We start from the raw sequence: 13,643 nt of genomic DNA, 5'->3' as shown, positions 1-13,643 counted from the left end.
CCGGCCGGGCCGTGCTTGCTGCTGTCCTGGGCATGCTTTTCCCCCGGCACGTTTCCCGCCTCCCTCCCGCCGTTCGTGTTCTCTCCCGCCCCCCTCCCCCCTCACGCCCCCTGTGTCCTCTCCCGCCCCCTCCCGCCGTCCGTTTTAATTTATATTCACTCAATGTACACTTTTCTGCCGCCTCCCGCCGTTCGTGTTCTCTCCCGCCCCCCTCCCCCCTCACGCCCCCTGTGTCCTCTCCCGCCCCCTCCCGCCGTCCGTTTTAATTTATATTCACTCAATGTACACTTATCTGCCGCCTCCCGCCGTTCGTGTTCTCTCCCGCCCCCCTCCCCCCTCACGCCCCCTGTGTCCTCTCCCGCCCCCTCCCGCCGTCCGTTTTAATTTATATTCACTCAATGTACACTTATCTGCCGCCTCCCGCCGTTCGTGTTCTCTCCCGCCCCCCTCCCCCCTCACGCCCCCTGTGTCCTCTCCCGCCCCCTCCCGCCGTCCGTTTTAATTTATATTCACTCAATGTACACTTATCTGCCGGGATCCACCATTCTCGGTCTTACTTTGCGTGCTAATTACCCTTGTTTCAGATGTGTTCATGCATTTCCACCCATATATTTTTAGCTGCCTACATATAATGTTGTATTTCTTTTTTGCTAGGCATACACCATGCTCCACTGTACGCTTTTCCTTACAGCGTTTGGAATGGAGTCTAGGAACTCCCGCCCGCCCCCCTCGTCCTCTCCCGCCCCCCCCTGTCCTCACAAACATATATTGGTATCCCGTCCCGCCCGGGGGTTTCTTCAGCCGGCCGGCCAATCCCAGCGCGGCCGGCCGGAAGTGCCCGCCCCCCCCCCCCCCACCCGCCGCCGCCCAGCGCGAGAAGAGGAGCCACGGCGAGCGCTGGAAGTCTGCGCTGCTCATGGAAAACAAGCTTCCCCACTCGGGTAACTGCTGGAAGTGAAGGTAGGCACATCGGGCATGAGTGTGTGTGGGGCTTCAGAATTGGCACTTTCCCCTGTATGACGAGCACTGCTAAAAACACCAGCATACGGACCTGGAACCCTTGGAAAGCTGCAGTTTCTAATAGAAAGCACAAGCCCGAGTCTAGGAACTCGGCAGCACCCTCCCCCGAACCACAATCCGCCCCCCTCCACAACTATGTAACACCCGAGATGTCACAACACAGCTCAATAAATCCCACTGCACGTATATTCCGTGGCCGCGTGGACAATGCCACCTTTTCATACCCACATCTGCACATATCCCATTCCCCCAGCAGAGCCAGCGAGGGAACCAAGCCACCAGGGGCTGCGTCCGTGCACTCCCTGCTCCTCCCAGAGCACCTTTCCCTCTAGAACTATGAAACATCAGAAAGGGTTTCTGGCCACCCCAGGCCTGGCGTGTCTTACCCTTTCTGCCGAAAGCAAAAATCTCTACGGTGAACCCCGATTTTCTGGAACCATATACCACGGCCTCAAGTGACAAGCTCTGCCATGCGCCCTTTCCTCTACCCTCCCAACTCTTACAGTTTTTCTCCTCCACAGGCTGAGATTTCTTTTAAGTATTATTCCCCTCACCCATGGCCCAGGTCTTACCCCCCAGTCATGTCGCATCTCGATTCGAGGCTCTATCTCACGCCCCTTCCCGGTGCTAGAAACCCTTCTAAAGGATGCCCCCATCCGAAGCTCTATTTATCCACTGCCCCCAGAGAGATCCCAACTTTGTAACATAGCGCTTTGTTTCTTATTTGGCTAGACTGTGTAACATAGCGCTTTGTTTTCTATTTAATTAGATTGTGTAACATAGCGCTTACTTTTGTATTTAGTTAGACCATGTAACATAGCGCTTTGTTTTGTATTTAGTTGGACTTTGTAACATAGCGCTTTGTTTTGTAGTTAGTTAGACTGTGTAACATAGCGCTTGCAAGGCTGTGCCTCTCACGCTGACCCGTGTGAGTACCTACCGACCCAGGGGGGAGCGTCAGCTCTGCTGTTGGTGACGTCTACTTGCCCCTCTCTCTCACAAGGTACACAGTCTACTCCCCTCTCTCTGCGTCTCTTCTCTCCCTCTCTAGCTCTTCATCTCTCTTATTCTGCCTGTTTCCTGCTCGCTCGCTCTCGTGCTCCCTCTCTTTCGGTCTCTCTTTCACATTGTCTCGCTCCTGCTCTAGATGTGTGTCTCTCTCTTACTCTCACCCCTTTCCATTCTGCTTTTTCTCCTTTCTCTTTAGCTCTTCTTTTTTTCGTTCTCACTTTATCTCCCCTCTCACTTCATTGCTATTTCTCCTTCTTTCTTTTTCTTACTCTCTCCATCCCTTCCTCTCCCTCCCTAACTCTTTTCTTCCCTCCCTTCGTCTCCCCCTCTCTCTCCCTCCCTCCTTCCTCTCTCCCTCCCAGCCTCCCTCCCTGCCTCTCTTTGTCCCTCCTACTCATCATCCCTCCCTCCTTTCCTCTCTCGCTCCCTTTCTTACAGTCAGTGCTATTGTGAAATGTCAGTGCTTCGTGGGGGGTCTAGCTTAAACTGCATTTCTGGTCGGACCCTTTCTTAGCATTCCTTTCTCTTTTTCACGGGTGATTTTAATGTCAGATTCGTTTTCCTTAAACAATTTGTTTTGACTTTGGCTAGAGTGTGTAACATAGCGCTTTGTTGTGTATGTAGTTGAACTTTGTAACATAGCGCTTGGTTTCTTATTTGGCTAGACTGTGTAACATAACGCTTTGTTTTCTATTTAATTAGATTGTGTAACATAGCGCTTACTTTTGTATTTAGTTAGACCATGTAACATAGCGCTTTGTTTTGTATTTAGTTGGACTTTGTAACATAGCGCTTTGTTTTGTAGTTAGTTAGACTGTAACATAGCGCTTGCAAGGCTGTGCCTCTCACGCTGACCCGTGTGAGTACCTACCGACCCAGGGGGGAGCGTCAGCTCTGCTGTTGGTGACGTCTACTTGCCCCTCTCTCTCACAAGGTACACAGTCTACTCCCCTCTCTCTGCGTCTCTTCTCTCCCTCTCTAGCTCTTCATCTCTCTTATTTTGCCTGTTTCCTGCTCGCTCGCTCTCGTGCTCCCTCTCTTTCGGTCTCTCACATTGTCTCGCTCCTGCTCTACATGTGTGTCTCTCTCTCTCTTACTCTCACCCCTTTCCATTCTGCTTTTTCTCCTTTCTCTTTAGCTCTTGTTCTTTTTTTCGTTCTCACTTTATCTCCCCTCTCACTTCATTGCTATTTCTCCTTCTTTCTTTTTCTTAATCTCTCTCCATCCCTTCCTCTCCCTCCCTAACTCTTTTCTTCCCTCCCTTCGTCTCCCCCTCTCTCCCTCCCTCCTTCCTCTCTCCCTCCCTGACTCTCTTTGTCCCTCCTACTCATCATCCCTCCCTCCTTTCCTCTCTCGCTCCCTTTCTTCCTCCCTCCCTCTCCCTCCCCTCCCTCCTTTCCTCCCTCCGTCCCTCTTTTCTTCCATTCCTCTCTCCAGTCCCCCTCTCTCAACACCTCCCTCCCTCTCCACCTCCCACCCCACCTCACTCCCTCACTACCTCTCTCCATCCCTCCCTCTCTCCGTCCGTCCCTCTCTCTACCACCCTTCGTCTCTCTACCTTCCTCCGTCCATCCCTCTCTCCCTCCCTGCCTTCCTCTCTCCCTCCCTCTCTGTCCCGCCCCCTCCCTCTCTGTCCCTCCCTCTCTCTCCCTCGCTGCCTCCCTCTCTCCCCCTCGCTGCCTTCCTCTCTCCCCCGTCCCTCCCTCTCTCCCCCGTCCCTCTCTCTCTCCCTCCCTCGTCTCTCTCCCTCCCTCCCTCTCTCCATCTCTCCCTCTACCTCCCCCCTTCCCTCTCTCCCTGCCTCTCTCCCTGCCTCTCTCCCCCCTGCCTCCCTTCCTCTCTTCCTCCCTCACACTCTCCGCACCCCCCTCTCTGTACCCCCTCTCTCCCTCTCGCTCTCCCTCTCTCCCTCCCTCTCTCTCCCCCTCTCCCCCTCTCTCCATCTCTCCCTCCGCCCCTCCCTCTCTCCCCTGCCCCCCTCCCTTCCTCTCTTCTTCCCTCACACTCTCCGTACCCCCTCTCTCCCTACCTCTCTTCCTCACTCTTTTGCTCTCATTCGCTTTCACCCTCTGTGTCTCGGAGACTCCCTCATGCTATCGGTCCATAAGCCTGAAGACTACTTAAGGAAGCCTGGGACCCACAATTCCCTGGAGCTCGAGGGGGATCAGTACCACTGAACCCCCTGAGATGTGAAACCGAACCCACTGCACCCTCTTATGTGTGAGCTGCTGCTATGTTACGATATTCTAAATACACCTCACTGTCTCCGAATATTACATATAAACACACATTTTGAATTTGGACGAGTGCCCCTGTGCACTGTCAGTGATCTGGCCAAAGAGGGCACGAACTACCTGAAACTGGATCATAAATCCAAGATGTTCCAAACATGGTCCCCAAAAATACGTTTGGCCCAGAGCCCCCAAAATCCTTAAAATGTCCCTGATGACAGCGCTGTAGTGATGGACTTCCATTCCTGGAACGTGCCAAACCTGGACCATAGGGCATCCCGACTGACCATACATCCTCCTCCCGGTGACGGGATCAAGTTCCTTCATAGCTCATCCTGCAAAGTGGTTCACTTCAAGGCGTTCAGGTGCGTTCATTGTGTCTGGTGGTTTTGAAAAGCGCCAGATTAGGAATATTGGGGTTTTAAGCGTTGTACAATACAGCGCCCCTACATTCAAATCACACAAGGTCAGGTAGGTGAAAGGAGAGATGAGACTTCATGCCCATTCAATCCACAGGGTTTATTCTAATACTGGCAGCGGGAGGAGCTTGTGTACCAATTACATAGATGCCGCCAAAAGGGAACAAGCATTTACAATGCAATGGTCTCGGCATTCTTAAAGTTAGAGCTATTGGCATTGCTCATGACATTATTTTTATTTATGCTTTTGTTTTTAAAACATAAATAAATGGCATTGTCATTTACAATGCCTATAGCAGGTCATAAGCCTCCTTTTGTTGGAGTCTCCTGGCTGTCAGCAGTCAGGAGCCTCACACCTGATGCAAATGGAGCGGAGGGCTCTGTGCGTGTGTTTGGGGAGCTCTTTGCGTGTGTGTGGGGGGCTCTTGTGTGTGGGGGGCTCTTGTGTGTGTGGGGGGCTCTTGTGTGTGTGGGGGGCTCTTGTGTGTGTGGGGGGCTCTTGTGTGTGTGGGGGGCTCTTGTGTGTGTGGGGGGCTCTTGTGTGTGTGGGGGGCTCTTGTGTGTGTGTGGGGGGCTCTTGTGTGTGTGTGGGGGGCTCTTGTGTGTGTGTGGGGGGCTCTTGTGTGTGTGTGGGGGGCTCTTGTGTGTGTGTGGGGGGCTCTTGCGTGTGTGTGGGGGGCTCTTGCGTGTGTGGGGGCTTTTGCGTGTGTGGGGGTCTATTGCATGTGTGGGGGTCTATTGCATGTGTGGGGGGCTCTTGCGTGTGTGTGGGGGGCTCTTGCGTGTGTGTGTGTGTGTGGGGGGCTCTTGCGTGTGTGTGGGGGGGGCTCTTGCGTGTGTGTGTGGGGGGGGCTCTTGCGTGTGTGTGTGGGGGGGGCTCTTGTGTGGTGTGTGGGGGGGCTCTTGTGTGGTGTGTGTGTGGGCCTCGTGTGTGTGTGGGGGGCTCTTGTGTGTGTGTGGGGCTCTTGTGTGGGTGTGTGTGTGTGCAAATGCAATACGTCTCGCATTTGCGACAGAGTAAGCTATTGGCATTGTAAATGACAATGCCATATATTTATCTGTTTTCAAAACCAACACATAAATAAAAAGTTTGTCATTTACAATGCCAATAGCTCTAACTTTTCCGAAGGCGAAACCGTTGCATTGTAAATGCTTGTTATGTTTTCTACAGGAAAATCTGTGAATTTACCTTAACAGCCCTAGCCAGGAACACCTTGGCCCTCCGCTTTCCCATGGCCGGCGGATTCATAGACCCACATAGGGAACGATCCTGCTCTGGCTTCAAACACCATATGTAGATGCCAAGGTGGGTGGAAACGGAGACTTGTATATAGATTTGAACCCTGACACCTTATAAGTGACACTGGATCTAAGGCCAGCTGACATCACAAAACAAACGTAAGGAATCATCAGAAAAGACCAAAGATGAGCTCAGGACCTGCATCATCTAGGCACAGAAAAACAGAAACTGATGTCAGCATGCCAGGTAGCACTTTATTAAGGACAATTACGTCATATTCGGGATGATAAGAGCCATTACTGTGTTCATAGCACCATCTGGCAACAATGGGGAGCTATGGCTTGCAGAATTTTCCAGATTCAGACTGGATATTTGTAAGATGAGAAATGTGTGATAAACCACACATCCGATGCCTGATGTACACCAAGAGATGCAACATGTTGGCATTTGTCATCCTGGTACACTTGGGACATAGAAGACGGAAAACTGAACACCCCTTAATGGCTACCCATAGAAAATTATTTACATGGACAGACACATATCGGAACATAGATAACTACTTATTTGGGAACTATGAAATAATAGAACAGACATTGGCATAAGTAAATGATGAAGAAGGTGGGGGCTGTAAGAGATATAAAGAAAGAAATGGAATTAGATTTATTTACGAGTATTTGTCATGGCATCTAGCAAAAGTAGTAGCACCTATCAGAGTTTACCACCCGCTCACCCCCAAACGCCCCCTGTCCAACAACTATTATAGGTATGCTAACCAATATTGGAAACGCTCTGGCTGAACACCCAGACTAAACTCCAAACATCAAAAGATTAAGAACATGCTTTCATGACGATAGTCTATCTGAACCCAGTATCACTTGACACCCTTAAGAGCTTAGCAGTAGGTCTTCAATGTCTAAAACACAAGATTCTAAGCAAAGTTCATCTGAACAGTCTCAGGACTCAGACATCGAAGACTCAGTATTCTTGGCTTTCTTTAGAGACTAAACCTGGAAATCAAATATTCTCAGATTCCTCGATTTTAATGCTTGCAAGGTCACTAAAGCACAACTGAAAGAAACGGAAGGAAAAGTTACTTACTTACCAGGAGAAAAGAAAGGGCGAGAGAAAGAGAGAGACAGCAAAGAGGAAAAAGATATCCATGTTAAAAAAAAAGCAAAACATACTCCAGTGACTAAATGAAAAATAATTGTGTGCAAAATTAGAGTAATTTCCTTTTGCATAATTATGCGATAAAAAAATACATAAAATCCAAATCTGGCATTTAGTTCTATATTTTAGTGCAAAATGCGTCCTTGCATCCAAATGCTTTTTGCTCTAAAAAGATACAGCAAAAACACATAAATGCTGTGAACAAGAGCCACTCATGTTCTATTTGTTCATGTTGTACCTGTTTTCCCACAACAGACTTTTTACTCAAAAGAGCATAATTGCACATTGTGGAATAAAAGAATAATTTTGAAAATTTGGGCTTAACAAATGTAACATCAAACGCTAGAAATTAAATAAGATTATGCCGACGAGACAAAAACTTTGTCCAGGCCTACTAAATCCAGTAAAATAGGACAAAAAAAACAAGCATATTCGTAGTTCGGTACAGGCTTTTCAGTGTTTAACGCTGAAAGAAAAATGAGAACATATCTATTTAGGAAGACAAGCTAACTTCCTCACTGTTAACCAAAAATATAACAAATTGAAACTAAACAAAATGGGGTGCTTTTGTGGTAGAAAGTACCTGCTGTGAAAGAATGGTAACTGCTTCTTTGTGTTTAGCATCTCGTAAGTTTATTCCATTGACGGCTAATATGGCATCTCCAACATGCAGCCCGCCACATCGATCAGCAGGTTGACCAGGATGAATTTCTGAGATCAGAATTGGAACACCATGCTCTTTGCCTCCCTGATGGGGAAAGAAAGAATCAAACTAAATTAAAAGAAGCCATGTGGGTGCATACAGTAGCTTAAAGTTACACCTCAACAATACCACAAAAAAAATGTAACGGGTTTCTCAGCAAACCTCAAATGTATAATTAATGGAGGCCACTTTTCCACTGGTGAGTATATCACGCAAAATAATGTTTCATAGGAACATATAAAATTAGTTCCTTCCCTATAAATCCAGTTCTCCAGAAAACCCTGGTAATCATAAATAGCAGTAAACCGTGTTAGACCAAACCATATGCTCAAATAACGTGTTTATTTAGTAGAACATCCACATCATTGAAAATATCCCGAACTTCAGCAATAAGGCGAAGTGTCAGCTCTCCTCCTTCCCCATATTTCATAGCACAAGTGTGAGAAGAGTATATATTAAATCAGCATCTGACTGGGAAGGAGGGAGGGTGCACATGAGTACATGAAGGATACCAACTCTAGAGAACTGGAGTTACAGGTAAGTAACTCATTTCTTCTCCAGCACTGGATCTTTCATATATTCACATGCTTGAAATAGAATAGTGAGCAATACATATAAAATATATTCGTTTTTTAAGAAAGCTGGAAGCAGGCTTTCTCGTACTAAAACAGGTTACAGAGGACTACCTGTCCCACTGCAGAGTCTGCTTCTACGTTCACATCACGGCAGTAGTGCTTCGTGAACCTGTGCCAGGTAGCTGCATGGCAGAAGTCTTGCAAGGGTGCACCAGCATACAGTGCAGAAGCCATAGCCATGATACCGCTGTAATGTGCTCTCACTCTTCCCTGGAGTGGAAGCTTGGGTCTGCTGTGAAAGAGGGTGATGTAGGCTGAGAGTCAACGTGTTATCCCCTGTATGGATAGGGGGCAACCCCTTCTTGGCTGGCTGAAAGACACAAACAGTTGGTCTGATGATTGGATGTCCTTTGTTTGGTCTAAATAGAACCTAATGCTTCTGCATACCTATAAAGACTGCATTGTTCTTTCTGCGGCCATTGTGTGATTTCGGAAGAATGAGCATAGTAGGACTGGTTCATTCACAGGAAGTGCGTATAAACTTTTTTTTTAGGTATGAATTTTTAGTTGGTTTGCTTGCTGACTTTGTTCCTTGGGAATCGGAGAAAGCGTTCTTTGAAAGTTAATGCCTGCATTTTTTCCTTCCCTTTCTTGACGCTTTAAGCGCTAGGAGAAGCGCCGTCTTCCAAGAGATAAACTTTAGGTGTGCCTTGAAGGGAGGCAGAATCAGCCTAGCCAGTACAGTGTTAAGTTTCCATGATACTGGAGGGCGCAATAAAGGTAGAAATTGCTCTAAACATTCTTCCATTACTTTTTGTATGATTCTTTGAAAGAATGGAGTTGATGAGGTGTCTTCTGTTTGTCTAAATCTGGATATTGCTGCTAGATAAATTGTTGGGTATTCCAATCCACTCTTTGTTCGGTCCAACAAGAATGGCAATATCTGATGAGTCTTTATATATTGAATGGATGAAAATCTTTGGTTTTGCTCCAAACACAAAAACGTTTCCACTTTGCAGCATTTTATATCCCTGTGTTTGGAGAAGCTCTTGCCTGCGCCAGGATGATTCTAAATTCCGTCAGCAAATCCAAGTGACCTAACTTTTAGTGATCAGGCACCACGCAGTCAGGTTCAGCAACTCGGGTCATGGTGATTTATTTTTCCATGCTGTCTGGAGTGCAGTTTAATCATATAGATGGACGTGAAGATAGTTGCAGAAGTTTGATATACCACTACTGGCACTGCCACACCAGAGCAATGAGGATCAGTCCAAAGTGATTTGGCTTTGCCTTCCTCAGTACACGGGGGATCAGGGGAAATGGAGGAAAGGCGTATGCAAAGATGTTGTACCTTCTGATCAAAAAGGCACTGCCCATAGTCCTAGTTCCCAAACTCTGCTAGAACAGCACCAGCATTTTCTGTTATTCCATATTGCAAACAATTTCAGCGTGGGCTGACTGCACTTTTGAAAGATGTAGTCAACTTGTTCCTGGTGTAGCTCCCACTTGTGGCAGTCTAACAGTTGCAGGCAGAGTGTGTCCCCTTGATTGTTGTGTCATCCTGCTAGATGTTCCACTACAACTGCGACTTGGTGAGAATGGCCTAATACCATAGTTGTATTGTCTCTTTCGAGATAGGTAGGTACAGTGTTCCTTCCTGATAGGCTATGTAAAATATTGCAGTTGTATTGTCTGTCCTGATGAGGACTGCTTGATCTAGCAGTCTTCGAAGTAATGCTTCTATGCCCAGTCTTATGGCTTTAAGATCTACAACGTTGACATAGAGCATCATTTCTGTATCTGACCCAAGGCTTCTGGTTGAAAGTTCTTGCAAGTGAGCTCCCCAGCCGCCAATGGACATATTCGCTGTCAGCACTATTCTATCTGATAAAAGTCAGAAAGAAAGACCTGTCTTGAGATTAGCAGGGACTTGCCACCGAAGTGCATACTTTAGCTTTCTCATGACTTTGACTGCGTCGTCCCATGAACTATCTATATGTTTCATTGTGCGTCCACTTCTTGTTGGACGGGTCTTATTCTGAGCAGGCAAAGAGGCGCAACCTATGCAGAATAGCAGAGATTTCTAGTGCCTAGCCATGACTGATTGTTTGGAAGACCGATTCTGCGTCACAGCCTTCAGTTTCACCACTCTTTCATTAGGCAAGAAATCCATTCCTGATTGCGTATCTAGTAATACTCCCAAGAACTGAATCTTCGTGCCTTGTTCCAAGGAAGACTTCTCGGTAATCAGAGTGAGACCCAACTTGTGAAAGAGACGAATGCAGGTGGAGGAAGAAGCTAGAGCTTCTTCCTTGGGGGTTTTGACAAGACAGTCGTCCAAGGATGGGTGACCTTGTGGTCTGCGAAAGGTAGCAATCTGGTGCAGACCCTTTGTAAAGAACAGTGCCTCTGATTTGAGGCTGAATGAAACTGCCTTGAATTGGTAGTGCTGCCAGGCCACTGAAAAGCAGTAGTATTTTCAGTGCTTCCAATGTACTAGGATGTGAAAATACACATCCTAAAGTTTCAGGGACTGGAACATAAGGAGGACTTCTATGAGCGTTATCATGTGAAAGGTCTGTTTTCTGAAGTCCATGATAGGTCCAAATTACCTTGTATTCTTCTTCATTGGAAAGAATCTGGAACAAAATCCACAATTCCTCTGGGCCTTCAAGCCTTCTTGAGGAGGAGAAAGATAATTTCCTGTTGCAGCTTCCTCAAATAAAGAGGATGTTCCATTCTGGGGGGCAGATGGGTTGTTTCTGAACAAACTCAGAGGTATGACCTGAGCGTACAATCAGCCTCACCCAACAGCCTGTTGTTAGGGACTGCCAGGGGAGGGCAAAAATGGAAATTCTCCCCCTATTCCTCGCAGTGGGGATGTTTGGGGGGGGGGGGGGGGGGGGGGGGGGGGGAAGGGGCTGCAAGATGTTAGGCTAATTTTTTTGATGTCCTGGGAGCCAGACTGCAAAGTCCTCCTTCTTCGCCCAGAAGATCTGCCATATCCTTGCCTGTGGTTTCTGTTTGGCATGTAACCCAAGTCGCATCTTGGCTGCTTTAGAAGGTGATATGGCCCTTGGCCTCCATACTGATTGAAATCTATATAGGTCTGAGATCTTCTTGAGCCACAAAAATGTGTGAAAACAGAACCAGGATGTTGGAGAGCCCCGAGAGTTTTTGCTTTGTTTTAATATTCAACATGCTTACTAACTAGGGTGATTCCATCAAATTGCATATCTACAGTTTTTGCTTGGACCTCTGGGTGGAAGCAGCCAAACTTGACTTCTTCAAACAGTCTCTCCTGCAATTGGTGAAATCCTACGTAGGGAACAAAAATTGTCACACCAGAGATGGCTACTGAAGTTGTGGCTCTAGCCATGCCCCTCTTATCCTCCAGTATGAGGTCTATTATTGACGAGATGTCATGCCACATTTGCTAATCACAATTGCCTAGAATTACTAAGGCATTTTCTGCCTTGCCGGATGTAATCGCCATGGACCCAACTCTACGGTCCATAACGTGAATGTGTTTTCTGTCCAAGTCAGGGGGTGCAGGCAAAGGAGTGACTGGGTTCTTGGATCTATGCTGAGCTACAGATGCTATGACGGGTATATGATGTTGTATGCAGAAACAATTCCCAACTGGTATCACGTAGAGACAGTTTTAGTTGTTGTATGCCGTAGGCATTACAGAGAAACAGAAAACAAGGAGTCAATTAAGTTTGAAATAGTGGTATTATTCACCAAGTAACAGCAGGGGAAAAGGTTTTCTTATAAAAATACAGTTTAAACAGCACTGTAGAGATCAGATCTTATGACAACCCAGTGGCACTTGGTGCAAAGTGCTATATACAATTGGTGAGGTGCAGGTGCAAGTGCTTTTAAAAACAGCATTGGCGCCGCATTACTGACAATATATACATCAATTCCAGGCTCCGGAAAACAAGTTACAATCACTTGGAAAAACAATTATTCCTATGGGAGCATTGAAAAGTGGTAAGCGACAATTGATTCAGGCTGTAAGGTCGACGGCGTTTCGATCCCCTTTAGTCGGGATCGTCATCAGGACGGAGTTGTCGATGAGTACAGTGCTGTAAGCAAAGAGGGCAATTTTAGGGCAAAAGGGGTGGGGGGCCGGTGGGGGGCAAGGTGGGGGGTGAATGGGGGTGCAGTAACCGGTACGCATTAAATTCAATGTAGGCATACTGTGTTAGGGAAGTGTTGTGTGTGGTGGCTGGAAAGGGAAGGAGTGGTGAGGCGTTGGGGGTGCCTAGAGTAGGGTGATGGTATATCTAGACAGTATCTCCAGCTCGTGAATGTGACAAAGCTCTCATATTCATAGAAACACTCACGTAGCTGCCAGGCAGCGAAGCGCAGCTGGCTATGTACCAAGCCAGCGTGGGTAGGTCGAGTGCTAAAGAGGAACAGGAAGGCAAGATTCAGTGTACGGAACAGTCTGGTACAAAGGTTATTAAGAGCAAACCCAGTTTACAAAGCGTTACCTGGTTGTAGGATTTCAATCCGGCGGCACGCAGGGATTTGGCAGCGTCTGAAGGGGTGGAGGGAGAGAGTGGGTTAGGGAGGCATGAGAGCGCAACGGAGTGGTAGTCGCGATCGAGGCGGATCCAAAAACAAAACGGTCAATGGTCTCACCTGAATAAATCAGCATGTCAGAAGGCGAAGGCTCATCTGGCGTAGAGGCTCAGGGCACCGAATGCGGGAGCTGGCCGAGGCGTCTCGCTGGACTGGGTAATGACCGCGAGGTTGGGGCGGGGTCCAACCGCTGTCGGAGGGCGGGGAAGGGCGGTGTCTTGGATGAGTCACGACGTCAAGCTCGAATGGGAGGGCTGAGGGGCGGGGACTTGCGGGATTCGGGAGGGAGAGGAGGCGTGGGGAACGGTTACCATGGCGCCCAGGGTAATCAGGAACTAAACGCCCGCAGAGGCAGTTCCGGTGCAGAGTGCTACAAGGCACGCGCTCAGGAGTGATTGTGCCGGCGACCCCAGTGTCTGAATGGGAAAGGCAAGAAAGCCAGCCCGCAGGGGAAACTAAGTATAATCACATTCTATCAGGGTGGGTGTCTGAATTGTTGCACGAGTTGGAGCAGTTAAAAGCATTAGAGAGCGGATACATACATTTCATTACGGTATCAAACCGGACAGTTAAATACAAGCAAGTGGTCTATGTGTTAGGGCTGACAAGCTGGAATGAGTGTTGTCAAAAGAGTCTGAGTGGGGAGTGCTGCAATAACTGCTCCTAGGAAAAGTAAAATAA

The 13,643-nt window shown here is 47.9% G+C and overlaps 1 protein-coding gene across 4 annotated transcripts in view; it reads right to left on the bottom strand.

The window, feature by feature from the left end:
- GOPC (golgi associated PDZ and coiled-coil motif containing) overlaps window positions 1–13,643 on the bottom strand; it is a 211,855-nt gene that overhangs the window by 42,846 nt on the left and 155,366 nt on the right. For all 4 annotated transcript variants that reach the window (XM_086926740.1, XM_086926741.1, XM_086926738.1 and 1 more), the window contains one exon: window positions 7,675–7,839. In XM_086926740.1, coding sequence (XP_086782866.1) covers window positions 7,675–7,839 — 165 coding nt within the window. The remainder of the gene's footprint in view (window positions 1–7,674; window positions 7,840–13,643) is intronic.

Source organism: Lissotriton vulgaris, chromosome 6 (genome assembly GCF_964263255.1).
Source record: "Lissotriton vulgaris chromosome 6, aLisVul1.2, whole genome shotgun sequence".
NCBI lineage: Eukaryota > Metazoa > Chordata > Amphibia > Caudata > Salamandridae > Lissotriton > Lissotriton vulgaris.
Note: the sequence above shows the minus strand (reverse complement) of the source record. Positions and strands in the feature narration are given on the sequence as shown.